Source organism: Hemitrygon akajei, chromosome 14, assembly GCF_048418815.1.
Source record: "Hemitrygon akajei chromosome 14, sHemAka1.3, whole genome shotgun sequence".
NCBI lineage: Eukaryota > Metazoa > Chordata > Chondrichthyes > Myliobatiformes > Dasyatidae > Hemitrygon > Hemitrygon akajei.
This window is the reverse complement of record NC_133137.1, coordinates 32,069,978-32,089,962: the sequence shown is the minus strand read 5'-3', so window position 1 is coordinate 32,089,962 and position 19,985 is coordinate 32,069,978. Positions and strand designations below refer to the sequence as shown.

Below are 19,985 nucleotides of genomic sequence, written 5' to 3'. Positions count from 1 at the left end.
CACACACACACACACACACACAGTCTCTTTGAGCGGTAAATACTGGGACGTGTACTGTAGAACTGTATATAACTTCTCAGATTAAACATTGAGTTTCATGAGTAAGTTTAACGGAGCCGCAACGTGATCTTGTTTATAGTTCCTTTGAACACGGTCATCTTGTGAAATATTCCCAAACACCTAGAAAATTTTTTTATCTGGGTTGCTATCCGCTGCTTGTCAGTTTCCCAACATTACCCACATATAGGGACTATCGGTTTGCCCGGTGCCCGTGAGGTTAAGGGATCAGAGGTAGCGAGGGCCAGCAACTTTAAATTTCCTGCTGTTATTATTTCGGTGGAACAATCTCGGAAAGGAACCTCCCGGAGGCGCAGTGTGGCTTTCGGCCAGAACGGAGTACAGTAGAGATGATATTTGCCGTGAGGCAAGTCCAGGAGAGAGCAGAACAGGCCTCTGTACTCTGCCATCATTGACTTGACAAAGGCATTTGACACTGTAAACAGGGAGGCTCTCTGGATCATCCTGAGTCGTTACGGATGCCCGAGGAAATTCGTGAAGATGATTCAGCTGCTCCTCGACGGAATGGCAGGACGGGTTCTTCGCAGTGGTGATAGATTAGCTGCATTTGCCATTTCCAATGGGGTGAAGCAGGGCTGTGTACTAGCCCCGGTCCTGTTCAATCTGTTCCTCACCTGCCTGCTGTCACGTACTGTCCAAGGTCTGAAGGAGGGAGGTACATCAGGGTCCGATTGGACAGCTCTCTATTTGACCTTCGCCGCTTGATCGCTCGGACAAAGTGCCTCCATATGGTCATTCAAGAAACCCTGATGACCGTGCGCTCCTGGCGCACAAAGACTGTGATCTACACTTGATGCTGAACAAATTCGCAGACGCTGCTATGCCCTTTGGCCTGACTATCAGCCTGAACAAGACTGAAGTACTTCACCCGCCCGTGCCAAACACCAACCAACCAAAAATCACTTGTCGACACCCAGCTGACAAATGTAAACAGCTTCAAAAACTTGGGAAGCATCATCTCGAGTGATGGGTCTTTGGACTCCAGGCTCTGGGGAAGCTGCGTACAAGATTGCTAAATCAACACGGCGGGTCCACATCTCCACAGAGCCGTGGTCATCCCTTCTCTCCTTATGGATGTGAGGCCTGGACTCTGTACCGACAACACATCAAACAGCTGGAGACACTTCACATGCGCTCCATCCTCGGCATTCGTTGGCACGACCGTGTCTCCAACCTGGAGGTCCTGGATCGCGCGGAGTCCGCCAGCATTGAGTCCCGGATCAGCAGAGCCCAGATGCGATGGGTGGGACGCGTCATCAGCATGGACGACCGCCGTATGCCCCGCCAGCTGCTCTATGGTGACAGGGAAGAGACCTCAAGGTCGTCCACGTCCTCAAAGACGCTGTGAAGGAAACCCTACGCTAGTTAAGGGAACTAGAAGCTGCGGCTGCTGACAGAACCCGCTGGCGAGCCCTGTGCTATGAAGCCTACACCAGTTTTGAAGACCGGCGCTGCCGAAAACTGATGGAAAACCGTGAGCGGCGTCACAGAACCGCAGCCACAATTATTACAACAACAAACTTCCAGTGCTGGACTGTGCGCTTCCAGACGGGGACTGCAGAGTTCACAGATAAACCGCACCACAGCATGGTGTCTTCTGCAGATCCGAAGGACTACCACACTTGGAACTATCCCGGGTCAATTAGGCTGAAAGCATGGGAGCACCTTTACTTCCGGAGGACTTCGTGAAGATTCGACATGATATCTAAAACTTTGTCAAACTTGTTATAGATGTGTAGTGGAGAGTATATTGACTGACTGCATCACAGCCTGGTATGGAAACACCGATGCCCTTGAACGGAAATTCCTACAAAAAGTGATGGATACTGCCCAGTCCATCACGGGTAAAGCCCTCCCCACCATTCAGCACACCGATACGGAGCACTGTGGCAGGAAAGCAGCATCCATTATCGGGGACCCCCACCACCCAGGACACGCTCCCTTCTCGCTGCTGCCATCAGGAAGAAGGTGCAGGAGCCTCAGGACTCACACCAGCAGGTTCAGGAACAGTTATTACCTCTCAACCATCAGGCTCTTGAACCAAAGGGGATAGATAACTTCACTCAACTTCACTTGCTCCATCATTGAAATCTTTCCACAACCAATGGACTCACTGTCAAGGACTTTTTGTCTCATGTTCTCGGCATTTATTGCGCAATTATTTATTATAGTTCTTTCTTTCGGCACTTGCACGGTTTGTTATCTTTTACACACGGTTGAAAAGGCAGGTTGGTGCGGTCTTTCATTGATTCAGTTCATTTACTAAATATGCCCACAAGAAAATTGAGATTCGGGGTCTTTCGGGAAAGCTAAATGCGGACTGACTAAAGACTCTCGTTGCTATTTATCTTGATACCGTACGAAAACATTTTGAAGACAACAGTTGAAGCCTCCAGGATGTCGATGTAATTTGCGTGAACCTGGTAGAGGATGTGGGTGTAAACTGTAGTGAGATCTCACTCGCCCTTTAAACTTGAGAGTTAAACACTCAGCGACAGTGTGCAGAGGGAGCAGGATAAGAGAAGTTCGTTTCGCCAGAGCCCGGTAGGATTTAATACCATGAGTGGCAAAGCAGTGTTTAATGTGTGGGCAGACTTTTGGAGTTACCAAACGCCAAAGATGGTGGTGTTAAAACCCGGACTTATAGGGATCATCCACAAATTCATCCAATTTGGCATGATAATGTACTTTGGCGCGTAAGTATATTCTGGAATTCGGCGTGTTTGCATTAAGTTTGAATGAAAGAGAATGACGTTAACACGGCGGTTATTCTGCACGACTCGCTGGTACTTTGATAAAACTTTGGTCATCCTGGGGTTGTTTTAGACTCGGTGTTAGATAATTTCCGACCCCCCACCCCCACCCCCTTGCTGCAGACGGTCTGATCTTCAAGGTAAACAGTAATGCCGCTTTGAGGGGTAAATACCGGGACGTGTAGAACTGGATGTAACTTCTCAGATTACCGTTTCATGAGTGAGTTTAACGGAGCCGCAACGTGACCCCGTTTGTAGTTCCTTTGAACACGGTCACCTTGTGAAATATTCCCAAACGCCTCGGAGAAAAAATATCAGCTGGGTAGATATCTCGCAGCTTGTCAATTTATCAACACTAATCAGATATAGGAACTATCGGTTTGCCCGGTCCCAGTGAGATTAAAGGATCCGAGGTGGAGAGATCAGCTACTTTAAATTCCTCGCTGTTATTATTTTGGAGCACCTGTCCTGGCCCAGTAAGTGCAGTTACGAAGAAAGCACGGCATCACATCTACTTAGGAGTTTGTGAAGATTCCGCATGGCATCTAAAACTTCGACAAACTTATGTAGATGTGTAGTGAAGAGTATATTGACTGACTGCATCACAGCCTGGTATGGAAACATCAATACCCTTGAAAGGAAATTACTACAAAAAGTAGTGGTTATGGCCCAGTCCATCATGGGTAAAGCTCTCCCCACCTTTGAACACATCTATACTAAGTATTCTCACAGGAAATCGGCATCCATCACTACGGACCCCCACCACCCAGTTCATGGTCAGTTCTTGCTGCTGCCATCAGAAAGAAGGTGAAGGAGCCTCACTGCCAGGTTCAGAGACAGTTATTACCACTCAACCATCAGGCCTTTGAACCAAAGGGGATAACTTCACTTACCCCATCATTAAAATCTTCCCACAACCAAATGGACTCACTTTCAAGGACTCTTCCTCTCGTGTTCTTGATATTTATTTATTATAATTATTTCTTATTTATTATTTTACTTGAACAGTTTGTTGTCTTTCGCTCACTAGTTGAATATCCAAGTTGGTGCAGTCTTTCATTGATTCTATTATGTCTTTACTAAATATGCCCACAAGAAAATGTGGAGATTCGGGGTCTTTCGGGAAAGCTAAATGTGGACTGACTAAAGACCCTCGTTGCTATTTATCTTGATACTGGATGAAAACATTTTGAAGATAACAGATGAAGTTTCAAGGGTATTGATATAACTTGTGTGAATTTGGCCAGGCTGGTGGAGGATGTGGGAGTATTCAGATCTCAATCGGTCCTTCAAACTAGAGAGTTAAACACATCGCAGTTTAAGTGATGAATATGGTGACATATATGTGTTTTGGTAATAAATTTATTTTGCACTTTGAAACAGCCCCTTCATCAGAAATGGCGAAGAGAGAAAGCCAGTTAGTTCCAAGTTGCAGAGAGGGTGGAGATGGATGAATAGGACAAGGGAAGTTCTGATAGCGTTAGGGTTGCTGTTAATGAAGCAGACTTGATGGTCCAATTCTGCACCTTTGTCTTATGCTCTGAGCGAGAGAGAAAGGGCTCAATGGAACAGGTAGCATCTCGAGAAGAGCTAAGTGAAACTTACAGGGGTGTCATCTGCAGCAGAGATGGAATCATTCTGAAACCAAGAGGGTGGCAAAGGAAGTGGTTAAGTGATCTGTGCTGACAACATTTAAAAGTTAGGAGGTAGGAACAATTTAGAATTATACTGGCCAAATATAGACAAGTGGGCTGAAACTTGGCTACAGGAGGGGCAGGACTGGCAGCTCAATGTTTCAGATGTGATAGAGGCAGAGGGATGAAGGGTGGGGGGGGGTGGCTTTGCTAGTCAGAGAAAACATTACAGCAGTGCTTCGGCAGGACAGTTTAAAGGGCTTGTCTACTGAGGCCATATGGGTGGAGCTTAGAAACAGGAAAGGTATGACCACATTAATAGGGTTGTATTATAGACCAATAATACAATAGTCAATGAGTCAATAGTCAATGAGAATTGGAGGAGCAAATCTGCAGAGAGATAACAGACAGCTGCAGGAGGCAGAAAGTTGTGATTGTAGGGGATTTTAATTTTCCACACATTGATTGGGACTCCCATACTGTTAAAGGTCTAGATGGGTTAGAGTTTGTGAAATGTGTTCAGGTTAGTTTTCTAAATCAATATATAGATGTACCAACTAGGGAGGATGCAATATTAGATCTCCTATTAGGAAATGAGTTAGGGCAGGTGACAGAGGTGTGTGTAGGGGAACACTTTGGTTCCAGTGATCACAACACCATTAGTTTCAACTTGATCATGGATAAAGATAGATCTGGTCCTCGGGTTGAAGTTCTAAACTGGAAAAAGGACAAATTTGAAGAAATGAGAAAGGATCTAAAAAGCATAGATTGGGACAGGTTGTTCTCTGCCAAGGATATCATTGATTTGGGAGGCCTTCAAAGGAGAAATTTTGAGAGTGTAGAGTTTGTATGTTCCTGTCAGGGTTAAAGGCAAAATGAATAAGGATAAGGAACCTTGGTTCTCGAGGGATATTGGAACTCTGATAAAGAAGAAGAGAGAGATGTATAACATGTATAGGCAACAGGGAGGAAATAAGATGCTTGAGGAGTATAAAAAGAGTAAGAAAATACTTAAGAAAGAAATCAGGAGGGCTAAAAGAAGACATGAGGGTGCTCTGGCAGTCAGGGTGAAGGATAATCCTAAGAGCTTCTACAAGTATGTTAAAGGATAGTAAGGGATAAAATTGGTCCTCTTGAAGATCAGAGTGGTCGGCTATGTATGGAACCAAAAGAAATGGGAGAGATATTAAATGGGCTTTTTGCATCTGTATTTACTAAGGAAACTGGAATGGAGTCTATGGAAACAAGGCAAACAAGTAGGGAGGTCATGGAACTTATACAGATTAAAGGGGAGGAGGTGCTTGCTGTCTTGAGGCAAATCAGAGTAGATAAATCCCCAGGACCGGACAGGGTATTCCCTTGGACCTTGAGGGAGACTAGTGTTGAAATTGTAGGGGCCCTGGCAGAAATATTTAAAATGTTGATATCCAGGGGTCAGGTGCCGGAGGATTGGAGGATAGCTCATGTAGTTCAGTTGTTTAAAAAAGGCTCAAAAAGTAAGCTGGGAAATTATAGGCCGGTAAGTTTGACATCGGTAGTAGGTAAATTATTGGAAGGAATACTAAGAGATAGGATCTACAAGTATTTGGATAGACGGGGACTTATCAGAAAAAGTCAGCATGGCTTTGTGCATGGTAGGTCATGTTTAACCAATCTATTAAGAGTTTTTCGAGGAAGTTATCAGGAAAGTGGATGAAGGGAAGGCAGTGGATGTTGTATACATGCACTTCAGTAAGGCCTTTGACAAGGTCCCGCATGGGAGGTTAGTTAGGAAGATTCATTCGCTGGGTATACCTGATGAGGTAGTAAATTGGATTAGACATTGGCTCAATGGGAGAAGTCAGAGAGTGGTAGTGGAGGATTGCTACTCTGAGTGGAGGCCTGTGACTAGTGGTGTGCCACAGGGATCAGTGCTGGGTCCATTGTTATTTGTCATCTATATCAATGATCTGGATGATAATGTGGTAAATTGGATCAGCAAATTTGCTGATGATACAAAGATTGGAGGTGTAGTGGACAGTGAGGAATGTTTTCAAAGCTTGCAGAGGGATTTGGACCATTTGGAGGAATGGGCTGACAAATGGCAGATGGAGTTTAATGCAGACAAGTGTGAGGTATTGCACTTCAAAAGGTCAAACCAAGGTAGAACATACAAGGTAAATAGTAGGACACTGAGGAGTGCAGTAGAACAGAGGGATCTGGGAGTACAGATACATAATTCCCTAAACGTGGTGTCACAAGTAGATAGGGTCGTAAAGAGAGCTTTTGGTACATTGGCCTTTATAAGTCAAAGTATTGAGTATAAGAGTTGGAATGTAATGGTGAGGTTATATAAGACATTGGTGAGACTGAATTTGGAGTATTGTGTGCAGTTTTGGTCACCTAATTACAGGAAGGATATTAATAAGGTGAAAGAGTGCACAGAAGGTTTACAAGTATGTTGCCGGGACTTGAGAAACTGAGTTACAGAGAAAGGTTGAATAGGTTAGGACTTTATTCCCTGGAGTGTAGGAGAATGAGGGGTGATTTGATAGAGGTGTATAAAATTATGATGGGTATAGATAGAGTGAATGCAACCAGGATTTTTCCACTGAGGCTAGGGGAGGAAAAAACCAGAGGTCATGGGTTAAGGGTGATGGGGGAAAAGTTTAAAGGGAACATTAGGGGCGCCTTCTTCACGCAGAGAGTGGTGGGAGTGTGGAATGAGCTGCCAGATGAAGTGGTGAATGCGGGCTCACTTTTGACATTTAAGAAAAACTTGGACAGGTACATGGATGAGAGGTGTTTGGAGGGATATGGCCCAGGTGCAGGTCAGTGGGACTGGGCAGAAGAATAGTTTGGCACAGCCAAGAAGGGTCAAAAGGCCTGTTTCTGTGCTGTAATGTTCCTATGGTTCTGTGGTTTCTATGGGACTAGCTTATAAGGGCACATCGTTCAGCCAGGAGCTCCTGCTTCTATCCTGTATGACTCCAGGGCTATATAAAATCAGAATCCGGTTTAATATCACCGGCATATGTCATGACATTTTTTAACTTTGTGACAGCAATACAATACAATACATGATAATTGAAAAATAACTGAATTACAGTGTGTATTTATAAAGTTAAATAAGTAGTGCAAAAATAGGAATAAAAAAAAAGTGAGGTAGTGTTCATGGGTTCAATGTCCATTCAGAAATCTGTTGGCAGAGGGGAAAAAGCTGTTCCTGAATCATTCAGTGTGTGTCTTCAGGCTCCTGTACCTTCTTCCTGATGGTAGCAATGAGAACAAGGCATGACCTGGCTGATGGGGGTCCTTAATGATGGATGCCTCCTTTTTGAGACATCGCTCCTTGAAGGTGTCCTGGATGCTGGGGAGGCGAGTGCCCGTGATGGAGCTGACTGAGTTTACAACACTCAGCAGCTTACGTTGATCCATACGAGGTGGTGATGCAGCCAGTTAGAACGCTCTTCATGGCAATTCAGGTTATGGTTTTGTGATACAGAATCAAACAGACTGAAGAACACCAAAATGGCTATTCAGCCCTACAGAGTTTTGCTAGTATTTATCTTATTTTAAGATTCATGCCTCTCTCTTCTGTTTCTCCTACAGCCATAGCTTTTAATTCCAGAATCTTCCACATTTTTCTCTCATTTCCTAATAAATAGGGTGATGCTAAATGCCTTGCCTATTACCTGTGTTAGCAGATTCCTCATTCTAATCACTTTTGGATTTTAAAAAATCTCTCTCAAATTCCTTACGTACATTACATTTAAGGTCCTTGTTTCTTTTAATTATTTAAAAATTGAAACTCTTTTAAGTCTATCCTATTAAACTATTTTAAATTCTTAACAAAATATATCAGGTTACGTCACAGACTATCTCACTCCTTTAAAAGAGCTTCGCTCTGTTCAATGTAAACACAAGAGATTCTGCAGATGTTGAAAATCCAAAGTAAAATACAAAATGCTGGAGGAGCTCAGCAGGTCAGGCAGCATCTATGGAGAAATGAACAGACCAGTTGTCATTTCGGGACAAATCCTTCTTCCGGACTGGAAAGGAAGAGGGAAGATAACAGAATAAAAAGGTGCGGGAGGGGAAGGAGGCTAGCTGGAAGGTGATAGGAGAAGTTAAGTGAGTGGGAAAGGTCAAGGCTGGAGAAGAAATAATCTGGTAGGAGAGGAGAGTGGACAATAGAAGAAAGGGAAGGAGGAAGGGACCCAGGGGAAGTAAAGGGTGGTGAGAAGAAGTGAAAGGTCAGAGTGGAAATGGGGGGTGGGGGATTTGTTCACTGGAAGGAGAAATCGATACTCATGCCATCAGGTTCGAGGGTACCCAGACGAAAAATAAGTTTTGCTCCTCCAGCTTGAGGGTGGCCTCATCTTGGCACAAGAGGAGGCCATAGATTGACACATCAGAACAGAAATAGGAATTGGAATTAAAATATTTGGCCACGGGAAGTCTCACTTGTGGCAGATGGTGCGGTGGTGCTTGACGAACTGGTCCACCAATTTACAACGGGTCTCACCAATGTAGAGGAGGTCACATCAGGAGCACTGGTCACAATAGACGACCCAAGCAGATTCACAGATGAAGTGTTGCCTCACCTGGAAGGACTGTTTGGGTCTGCAAACGGAGCTGAGGGAGAAAGTGTAGCACTTAGGACACGTGCAGGGATAAATACCTGGAGGGAGATTAGTGGGGAGGGATGAATAGACAAGAGAATCATGGAGCGAGAAATCCTTGCAGAAAGCAAGAGGTGGGTGATAGGATCTCTTTGGAGATGGCAGAAGTTGAAGAGGATAATGTGTTGGATGCAGAGGCTGATGGGGTGGTAGGTAAGGACAAGGGGGACTCTATCATTATTACAGCTACAGGAAAATGGGGTGAGCGTAGATGTACGGGAAATGGAGAAGATGTGGGTGAGGACAGTATCGATAGCAGAGGGAGGGAAACTCCATTCGTTAAGGAAGGAGGACATATCTGATGTCCCCCTTCTTCAAAGAGCAGGTTTCCCTTCCTCTACCATCTCTGATGTCCTGCAATGGAAAGCCACATCCTGGGGAGAGATGCGGTGGAGGAAAAAAACTGAGAAAGGGGAATAGCATTTGTACAGGAGACTGCAAGTGTAGTTGAGATAACCATGGGAATCAGTAGGTTTATAAAAGTTGTCAGTAGACATTTTGTCTCCAGAGATAGAGACAGGGAGATCAAGAAAGAGGAGGGAGGTGTCAGATTTGGACCAAATGAATTTAAGGGTGGAAATTGGAGGCAAAGCTGATAAAATTGACGAGCTCAGCATGGGCACATGAAGCAGCACCAATGCATCATCAACGTTTAAGTGGGGGAGGCTTCAAACATAGACTGTTCTATAGCTGATGAAGAGGAAGACTGGGGCCCAAGCGAGTGCCCATGGCTACTCCTGGAGTTTGGAGAAAGTGGGAGGAGCTGAAAGAAGAATTGTTTAGGGTGAGGACCAGTTCTGCCAGATGAAGGATGCCAGTGTTGGGTGGAGGTTAGTTGGTTCTTTTGTGAAGAAAGAAGCGGAGGGGCTTGAGGCTTTTCTGATGGGACATTGAAGTATATAGGGATTGAACAGCCATGATGAAGATGAGGCAGTCAGGGCTGGGGACTTGAAAGTTACTGAGGAGATCAAGGACATGAGTATTGTTGTAGGTGGGAAAGGGCTGAACCAAGGGGGATAGAATGGAATCGAGATATGAGGATACAAGTTCAGAGGGGCAGGAGCAGGCAGAGACAATAGGCCTACCCTGACAGTCTAGTTTGTGGATCTTGGGTAGGGGTGGAAGCGAGCAGTGTGGGGTCAGGGAACCATGTATTTGGTGGGAGTTCTCCAGAGTAAACAGAATTAGAAGTAGTATTTAGAGTTTTCATAGCCAACATCATACTTGTAAATCTTATTTTGCACATTCTTCATCGTCTGTATGAAACCTAGAAAAATATATTTTACTAAATGTTATCTATACTCTAATAATACAGTCAACTAAAGGAAACCTCCTTTTCTTCTTCGGTTCCTTCTCTCTTTAAATTGAGCTTTTGTATTATTTGACTTGTTTTAAGCCTAGTTAACATGCTGCACAACCTTAAGTAGTTTGCTAATATCTATCTCAAGGTTGGTGTTCACCTGCACCCAAATTAGACCATTAACCAGTGAAGTGAAATTGTCTGAGGTATTTTAAAGAAGTGTATGCCAGGAACTTTAATGTTCTGTGTCTCCCAACCTGCCGTTGTAACTATGGAATCCACTCAGTGCATCTTCTTTGTATCGTCTAGCAGAATGACATTGAGCAGGATGTTCACTGATTTAAACATTAGGCCATTTCACTCATTTGAAAATCAAACTGGTGTGTGGAATTCTAATTAAATTGATATGTAATTGGTTTTGATAATTGAAGCATTAATTGGAAAATGTTCCAATACCTGCCATTTTGCCCTATAGGATTACCACAAGAGACTCTTAATATCCATGCAAATGGAAATTGTACCTGATTCTTAAATATTTAATGGCACAAAAATTAAATTATCTTGAACACAGTATACAAGAGCATTATAGGAAATTGTTGGCTAACTTAGTAGCCATTGGCACATTTATATAAAAGAAAGGGTTAATATTCCTTATAAAACAGCAAATTTCCTCTTTAAGCTTACACATTTTATCAAACCTTTGGCTATTATAAAACTCACGATTTTGTGCTGAACCCTCTACCTGCACTTAGTCCATTTCCCTCCATTCTCTGCATGTTCAGATGCTCGTCTAAGAGACTCTGTTGAATCTATCTCTACTACCATCCCTGGTCCTCCAAGAGGACCACAACCTTGTTGTTGGGTTTGGAGGCTTGCATGCCTCAGTGACCCAGAGAGCTCTGTTGCCTAGAGTCAGGACTTTGTGTGTTGACTCTTGGGAGGGTCACCCATGCCAAACAAGTCAAAGGGTGGTCCACTAGTCCACCAAATTCAGAGATTCAGCTCAGGGCTAAGAACCTTGACTGGTAAAACAAAATTATTATGGAAGTGGCAATGAACAATCCTCCTACATCCGAGTGCGACGGTATTCCTGAGTCTCCACCCGGGACTTGCATGACCGACAGTAGTGAAAACCGAGAGGAAGCTATTGGCAGGATGAAAGAAGCCCCAAACACCACCAGAGATGGAGGGCCTTCATTGCTGCCCTAAACGCCAGCTGCATAATGGGCAGCAAGTACCAACCCCTGGAAGTGCACTTCAGACTCATTTTCTGTAAGAAAACTTGCCTCACACATTCCTTTGAAATTTTTCCCTCTCACCATAAATGCATGCCCTGTAGTATCAGAAGTTTGAACCCTGGGAGGAAGATATGGACTGTCTACTCCACCTATGCCCTCTGAGAAAATAAGCCTAGTTTGCCCAGTCTCTCTTTATAAGACACATCCATTAATCCAGACAATGTTAAAGTTAGTTAACGTTAAAGTCTGTCCCGATTCATAACCTTCCTCTTGACTAGGGGTTTTGGTTTTTTCTTCTTCTTCTTTTCGGTCCCTTGCTTTCAGCTCCCTTTTTTTTCTGGTAGTAGGCATTATTATCCTCTGTTGCTAAGTGTATTCACAGTCTGGGAGTTTGACTGTTCTGACTTATACTCTCTATATTGAGTTGCGGTTGGTCTGGAGTTGTTGTTGTTTTTTCTTGTGTTGTGGGGCTTGGGGAGGATACTAAGCTTACTTGTCTTTAATTTAGGTGCTTTTTTGTTAATTCTCTTCCTTTGTAGCATATTGTTATTGTATGCTTAATTTTGCACTGTATTAATGTTCCTCATTGGGATTTGGGGTTTTTAATTTGTAAAATGTTTTGAAAAACTAATAAAAATAAAAAAAAGTCTGTCCCGAGCCTTATAGGCTCATCAGGCCAGTGTTTATGCTGGTTTCCATAGTGTGAAGCGACTGAGAGTACGAGACTCCCAGTCTATTGTGAGATTAACCCCCAACATTTTGTTGGTACCCATATTCAACTGGGTGGACTGGAGCAATGTGTGGTTAAGTGCCTTGCTCAAGGACACAACACGCTGCCTCGTCTGGGGCTTGAACTCATGACCTTCATATCACTAGTCCAATGCCTTAACCACTTGACCATGTCCAGACAATATTGCGGTAAATATTTTCCGAATCGTCTTCGTAACCTTCACAGAATTCCTATAATGGGGCAATCAGGATTGAATACTATACACTCAAGTATGGTGTAACAATGTTTTACAAAGCTGCACCGTAATCTCCTGACCCTTGACTAACAATGGCAGGCCTGCCATTACCATTTTTATCATTTCATCAACCTGTGCAGCCACCTTCAAAGAAGCTACGGACATGGACCCCAAGATCCTTTTGTACATAAACACTGTTAAGGATCCTGTCATTATTTGTGTGCTTTCCCTTCACATTTGATTGCCCAAAGTACAACACCCCACATTTGCCTGGATTCAAAGATTCAAAGTACAGGTATTATCAAATTATGTATGCAGAACACAGCTCTGAGATTCGTTGTCCCACAGGCAGCCACAAAATGCAAACACTGAAAATGCAAACAAAAGGAAGTGAACTACATTTAGCATATTAAACAGCAAACCAAGATGTCACCTGTCATTTCTGCATCCACATCTGAAACTGATGTCTATCCCACTGTATATTTTAGCAATCATTTGCACTGTCCAGAATGCCACCAGTCCTCGGGTCTGACTAACTCTCACATCCACGTTTTCATCCAAATCATAAACAGCAGAAGCCCCTGTATGGATTCCTGTGACACCACTCGTACAGACCAAGAAGCCAGAAGAAGACCCACCACCACTACCCTCTGTCTGCTTTCACCAGCCGATTCTGAATTCAAAGGGCCAAGTCACCGTGGATTCCAGGCATTTTATCATCTCATCTCTCTCATTTTGCCTTATTGCCCGTTTTACTCACACCGCTGTGATACATCTTGGTGTATTTCTGAAAATAAAATGCAATGCTCTGATTCTACTAAGCAGTCACAAAAAGCAGCTGTGTTAGAAATGTCCCTCAGAAACAGTGATTCAACACAATCCATTGGCAACGTTTATCTTTTATTGGCAATTTTAATCTGACCATCTCTTTCCCATTCTCTATTCCTTTGTTCTACGTTTCCCTAACAACCACCTAATGTGATTCTTTAATGTGGTTATCATCCCTGTTTCAGAATCAGAATCTGGTTTAATGTCGTTGGCATATGTCATGAAATTTGTTGTTATGTGACAGCAGTACAATGCAATACATAATAATTAAAACTGTAGATTACAGTACGATTTTCTATTCTTGTTTCCCGCTCATGCTTTCTCTTCTTACCTGTGCATCACCTCCGTCTGGTGCTCCACCCCCTTCCCTTTCCTCCCCTCCATGATATTCTGTCCTCTCCTATCAGATACCCCCTTCTCCAGCCCTTTGTCTCTTCCACCAATCAACTTCAAGCTCTTTAATTCACCCCTCCCCCTCCCAGTTTCATCTATCAACTGCCACCTTGTACTTCTACCTCACCCCCCTCCATTCTGTCCTCTGCCCCCTTCCTTTCCAGTCCCAATGAAGGGTCTGGGTCCGAAACGTCAGCTGTTTATTCCCATCCATCCTGACCTGATGACCTGATCCATCCTCCAGCACATTGTCTGTATTGCTCTAGATTTCCAGCATCTGTACAAATATAGAAAGTTAAATTAAATAGTACAAAAATAGTGAGGTAGTTGTTCATAGGTTCAATGCCCATTCAGAAATCGGATGGCAGAGGGAAGAAGCTGTTCCTGAATTGTTGAGTGTGTGCCCTCCCTCTGATGGTAGCAATGAGAAGAGGGCATCTCCTGGGTGATGGGGTCCTTAATCACGGATGCTGCCTTTCTGAGGCACTGCCCCTTGAAGCTGTCCACGATACTACAGAAGCCAGTGATCACGGTGGAGCTGACTGAGTTTACAGCCTTCTGCAGCTTATTTTCATTCTGTGCGGTAGACCACCCCCTGCCCTCCTGCCACCCCACCCATACCAGATGGTGAAGCTGCCAGTTAGAATGCTCTCCAAAGTACATCCGTAGTAATTTGTGGGTGTCAATCAGTAAAGCAGCGATTTCTGTGCAGTCACCAGCCTATTTACAGCCAATCATGAAGGGAAGGAAAAAGAATATTGAAAGGTTGTGCCAATTTTCCAATGTTAAACTGCATGTTTGAAATATAAAACCTATTTAAAAATTTAGATTGGTTTAGTTGGGAGTGGCAGTAGATGGCTGTCTCTCTGACTGGAGGTCTTTGACTTGTGGTGTGCTGCAGGGATTAATACATTATTGCTTATCATCTATATAAATAATTTAGAAGATTATGTGGTAAACTGGTGATATAATATGGCATGAGAAATTCTGCAGATGCTAGAAATTCAAAGCAACACATACGTGAAATGCTGGAGGAGCTCAGCAGGTCAGGCAGCACCTATGAAAATAAAATAAACGGTCGACGTTTTGGGCCGAGACCCTTCATCAGAACTCTTGACAATGTGGTAAATTTGCAGGTGAATTTGGGGGCATAGTGGACTATCAAAGCCTGCAACATGACCTCAACCAGCTCGGAAAATGGTCTGAAAGCTGGCAGATGGAATTTAATGCAGACAAGTGTGAGGGTGCCCTAAAACAAAGGAACCTGGGAATACAGATCCATAATTCTGTGAAAATGATGCCGCTGGATAGGGCTATAAAGAGCTTTTAGCACATTGGCTTTCATAAATCAGGGCATTGAGTACAGGCAATGGGATATCACGTTGAAATTACACAAGACATTGGTGAGGCCAAATTTAGAGTATTGCATGCATTTCTGGCCACCTACCAGCAGGAAAGATATTAACAAATTTGAAAGAGTGCAAAGGAACTGTAGAAGGACGTTGCTGGAACTGTAGGACCTGAGTTACAGTATAGGCAAAGGTTGAATAGGTTAGGACTTTATTCCCTAGAGTGTTCCCAGCCATCTGGGAAAAGGCACCGAAGCATTTGGGCTCTCACGACCAGACTATGTAACAGTTTCTTCCCCCAAGCTATCAGACTCCTCAATACCCAGAGCCTGACTGCCCTATTGTCTTGTTTATTATTTATTGTAATGCCTGCACTGTTTCTGTGCACCTTATGCAGTCCTGGGTAGGTCCGTAGTCTAGTGTAGTTTTTTTTCAGTGTTGTTTTTAACATAGTTCAGTCTAGTTTTTGTACTGTGTCATGTAACACCATGGTCCTGAAAAAACGTTGTCTCGTTTTTACTATGTACTGTACCAGCAGTTATGGTCAAAATGACAATAAAAAAGTGACTTGACTTGACTTGAGAATGAGGGGAGATCTTGTAGAGATGTAAAACATTATTTAGGTATAGACAGGGTGAATTCTTGCAGGCTTTTGCCCCTGAAGTTGGGTGAGACTAGAACTGGAGGTCATGGGTTTAGGGTGAAAGGTGAAATCTGAGGGGAAACTCCTTCACTCAGTTGGTGGAGTGAGTAAGTGGAGGTGGTGGATCTGGTTCAATTGTAACAGTTAAGAGAAGTTTGGATAGGTACATAGATGGGAGGAGGGATATGATTCAAGTAGATGGAACTAGCTGAGGGGCTCCAAACCTGATGCCCGTGGGCCCCTCAGTGAATGCTATAAAAAGGTTGGGAACCCCTGAACTAGACTGAAAATCAGGTTGGTATGAACCAGGTGGTGCAAAAGTCCTTTTAATCTATGTTCTAGTTCTCTGTGAATCTCAATATTGAGAATTCCCATGAAAGAAAAAGTTTTCTAATGCATCGACGTTAAATGTCATCATCCTTTACCCCAATTTGTGTTTTGACTTGGTGGTTGAATGACAGCTTTACTTCCTGATCTTGCCCACAAGTTGGAAGGTACCACTGTAGAGGTAATGATAGGGTAAATCTTATCTTGGCATTTTTGCTGGCTTTCAAATAAAATGAAGGAGAAGGAGATTTTGTTACATAGTGATTTTTAAAATATTTTCCTCTGTGTTAGGCCAATTTCAAAGTGCCGACTTCCGCTCTAAAACGTTTTGAACTTCTGAGGGTCTTTTATTAATGCACTGTTTTCTTCCTGGTGGTTCCTTCCAACATTTCCATTTTGTTAGGAGGATGAGGAGGAAAAAGGGCACGGTGGCCAAAGTAGACCGATGGCACGGTAAGGATGACGGAGAGAGGCACAAAGAAGGAGGCAAGACTGAGAAAATTATAACCTTCCTTTATATTTTAGAGGCCTGGCCACAGCCCAAGAGCTAGAATCAACTGCTGAAGCTACCTGTAGTAATCTGTTATCTCACCTTTCCAGTTTTCCTTTGGTCCCTTCAGATTGTGACCAACATACTAATGAACAGTGCTAACTAATGTCTGTTCTTTCTTGTTGCCGTTTGGCATGATTTTTTCAGTTTTCTTTGTGAGGGTGGGGGGGGGGTGTTGATCATGTTGTTGTTTGTGCGATTATTTTTTGCATGGGGATGTGTTGCTCATGTTGCCATTTGCGAGATTTGTTTTTTTTGTGTGGGGGAGGGTTGATGTTTTCTTTTGAACAACTTCCATGGTTTTCTTTGTCTTTTGGCTATCTGGAGAAGCTGAATCTCGGAGCTGTATGCTACATACATACTTTAATAATAAATGAACCTTTAGTATAGACTGTGTCAAATTTGCTAACTAACAAACAGAACTAACTAATGTCTGAAGTATTCTAAAAAGTTATTGAGGAAGTTTCAATTGACTATCCACTCAGATATCACTTGGAAAACAAATTAGTTGTACCTAATAGTCTAGCATGATCTTGTGCATATAATTTGCCTATCCAATCAACTTTTTGTGTACTCAGTCATTCCATTGAAAATTGGCAGAAAGTTGTTTAAAGAAATCAATGTATTTGAGAGACTACAATTGCAATTGAAAGATAACCCAATTTTCCAAGCAGTGAAAGGTATGACTGACATTGCTTACAGAGACTTGCAGAGACCTTTTGCCAAAAGATATACTGTTGCAAGTATTACTCTGTGGACATTTAATAAATTCAATGTTATTTCAGATATATTTCAGTAAATAGTAATAAACACTTACCCTATGTTTATTAGAGCAACTGAGGAAAAAGAAATAATTGATACTAGACAACGGGGTGACCCGTTGGGGCACCCTTTGAGAGAAGGGTAGTGCAGTCTGATGTGACCAGAATGAACATTACATTTTCCTGAATGCTATTGGTATCGCTTTGCTTTGGAAATTGAAGAAGAAAATCTCAGTTTATTAAGGAAGAACGACGCGTAGCAAGGCAAATATAGCTCCTCCGTGTTTAACAAAGGATACTTTTGATGGCATCATTTCTGGTTGATCTGCCAAGGCACAAGGGTGTGCCTCTCATCGTCATTCTGGAGACGTGCAGTCCTTTCATGCCCCGTCCCTTCATTCTTCTGCTGTTTGTTCTTTGTCTCTGATCCTGAAGATGTGCATTTCTGAGCTCCTTTGTCTCTTCCTCTCTCCTCCTTCTGTGTCTGTTGTTGTCATTCTGGAGACGTGCATGCCTCTCCTCCTCTGTCTCTTCTTCTCTCATCTTTTTTGTCCTGACTCTTTGATCCTGGAGTTGTGCGGCCCTGGCCTCATCCAATTCTTGTTCTCTCCCTCTCCTTGCCGCTTCTTGATGACATTTGGCGTCTTCTCTTGACCATAATGTCCCCCTTTTCTTTCCATGCGACATAATTAGGCTGACCATAATTTTTTTTACCTTAATGACGCAGTAACACCAAAGCCTCCAGGATGCTAATTATTCTTGATGATGTGGTTGGCACTGTCCTAAATGGATGTGATATAGTCACCGCTGTCCTTTGACTGCAGCAAAGGGTTTGATGGGTGTCTCAAAGTACATCATTACAATAAGATTTAATTATCTCTTATTGATGGGTGGCAGTTAGATCTGTCCCAGTCCTGCACATTCTGATGGTGATTAGCAGAATGTGACTGCTTGAAGTGGAGCTGCCCTGCCCTTGTGCTCCGGTTGGTGTCTCTGCTGTGAGCATTGTGAGTCGCTTCTGAGGCTGGCCGTGCACATGCGTCATGGTATCGCGACGCGGTTTCCATCATGGCTGACATCGGCTCTTGGGTGAAAGCGGGGCTGTTGATTTTGGCAAGTGAGCAATTTTATACGAATATATAACCCTGAACTTCACCGGCATTCTGTAAGTTAGCTCATTTTAAGTCTATTTAGCCAAAACTAGTGCCGCTGTAATGCATCGTTTGCGCTAATTGGAGGTCACAAACAAAGCATGAGAGTTTTAGTAGTATATAGATAGTATATAAATCAAAGAGCAAGAAATCAACAGATTAGAATGGATATGATATGTATTTAATTAAAAACATCATTGACTGTGTTGTGAAACCACTGACTCGTATTTGTAATCAGTCTTTGATTGCTGGAAAATTTCCCAATAAAATGAAAATAACCACGGTCATTCCAATATACAAAGCTGGAGATAAACATGTGTTTTCAAATTATAGACCAGTTTCTTTGCTCTCACAGTTCTCCAAAATATTGAAAAAAATATTTGTAAGAAGGTTAAATGATTTTATAACAAGACATAATATACTCTGTGAACAGCAATATGGTTTCAGAAAAAAACAGAACCACAATAATAGCATTAATAGATTTTGTAGAAGAAATATCAAACACTATAGAAAGAAATGGATATACTGTGGGAATATTCCTTGATCTAAAAAAAGCATTTGACACCATTGACCATAAAATATTATTAATAAAATTAGAAAGATATGGTATTAGAGGGGTGGGACATGACTGGTTAAGTAGTTATTTGGAAGACAGATATCAGTATGTACATATAAACAACTCGAATTCAAAACTTTTGAGGGTAACTTGTGGGGTTTCACAAGGTTCAGTGCTTGGTCCATTGCAGTTCATTTTGTATATAAACGATATATGTATGGTTTCTCAGACATTAAAATGTATATTATTTGCTGATGATACAACTATATTTTGTAGTGGGGAACATCTGAAACAACTTTTGGATACAGTGGAGAAAAAACTAAAATTATAAAGAAATGGTTTGAAACTAACAAATTATCACTGAATCTAAGTAAAACTAAATTCATAATATTTGGAAACCGGGTACCAAACTCATATAGTAAACTTACAATAAATGATGTTGAAATTGATAATGTATCTGAAACAAAATTTTTAGGAGTGGTAATAGATAGTAAATTAAGCTGGAAACCACAAAAATTATGTCAAAGCAAAAATGTCAAGATCTATTGCAATACTGTACAAAGCGCAAGATTTCTTAAATCAGGAATCTTCATATAATTATACTGTTCACTTATAGTCCCGTGCGTGACTTACTGTGTAGAGGTGTGGGGAAATACACACAAAACAAATACAAATTCAATTTTTCTAGTCCAAAAGAAAGTTATACGTATTGTAAATAAGACAAGTTATTATGAGCCAACCAATCCACTATTTATTCAACTAAACACTTTAAAATTCAGAGATTTCATAGGTTTT

General features: G+C 42.5%; 1 protein-coding gene across 8 annotated transcripts in view; it reads left to right on the top strand.

Annotated features, from left to right (window-relative positions):
- Positions 1–19,985, top strand: part of p2rx2 (purinergic receptor P2X, ligand-gated ion channel, 2) — a 94,294-nt gene that overhangs the window by 7,105 nt on the left and 67,204 nt on the right. Inside the window, exon 1 of one of the 8 annotated variants that reach the window (XM_073065755.1) lies at positions 2,662–2,774. The exons of 6 other annotated variants lie outside the window; for them this stretch is intronic. In XM_073065755.1, coding sequence (XP_072921856.1) covers positions 2,698–2,774 — 77 coding nt within the window. In that variant the 5' untranslated portion in view covers positions 2,662–2,697. Of the gene's footprint in view, positions 1–2,661; positions 2,775–16,576; positions 16,626–19,985 lie in introns of those variants that run through there. One more of the 8 variants, XM_073065761.1, reaches the window with a different exon arrangement.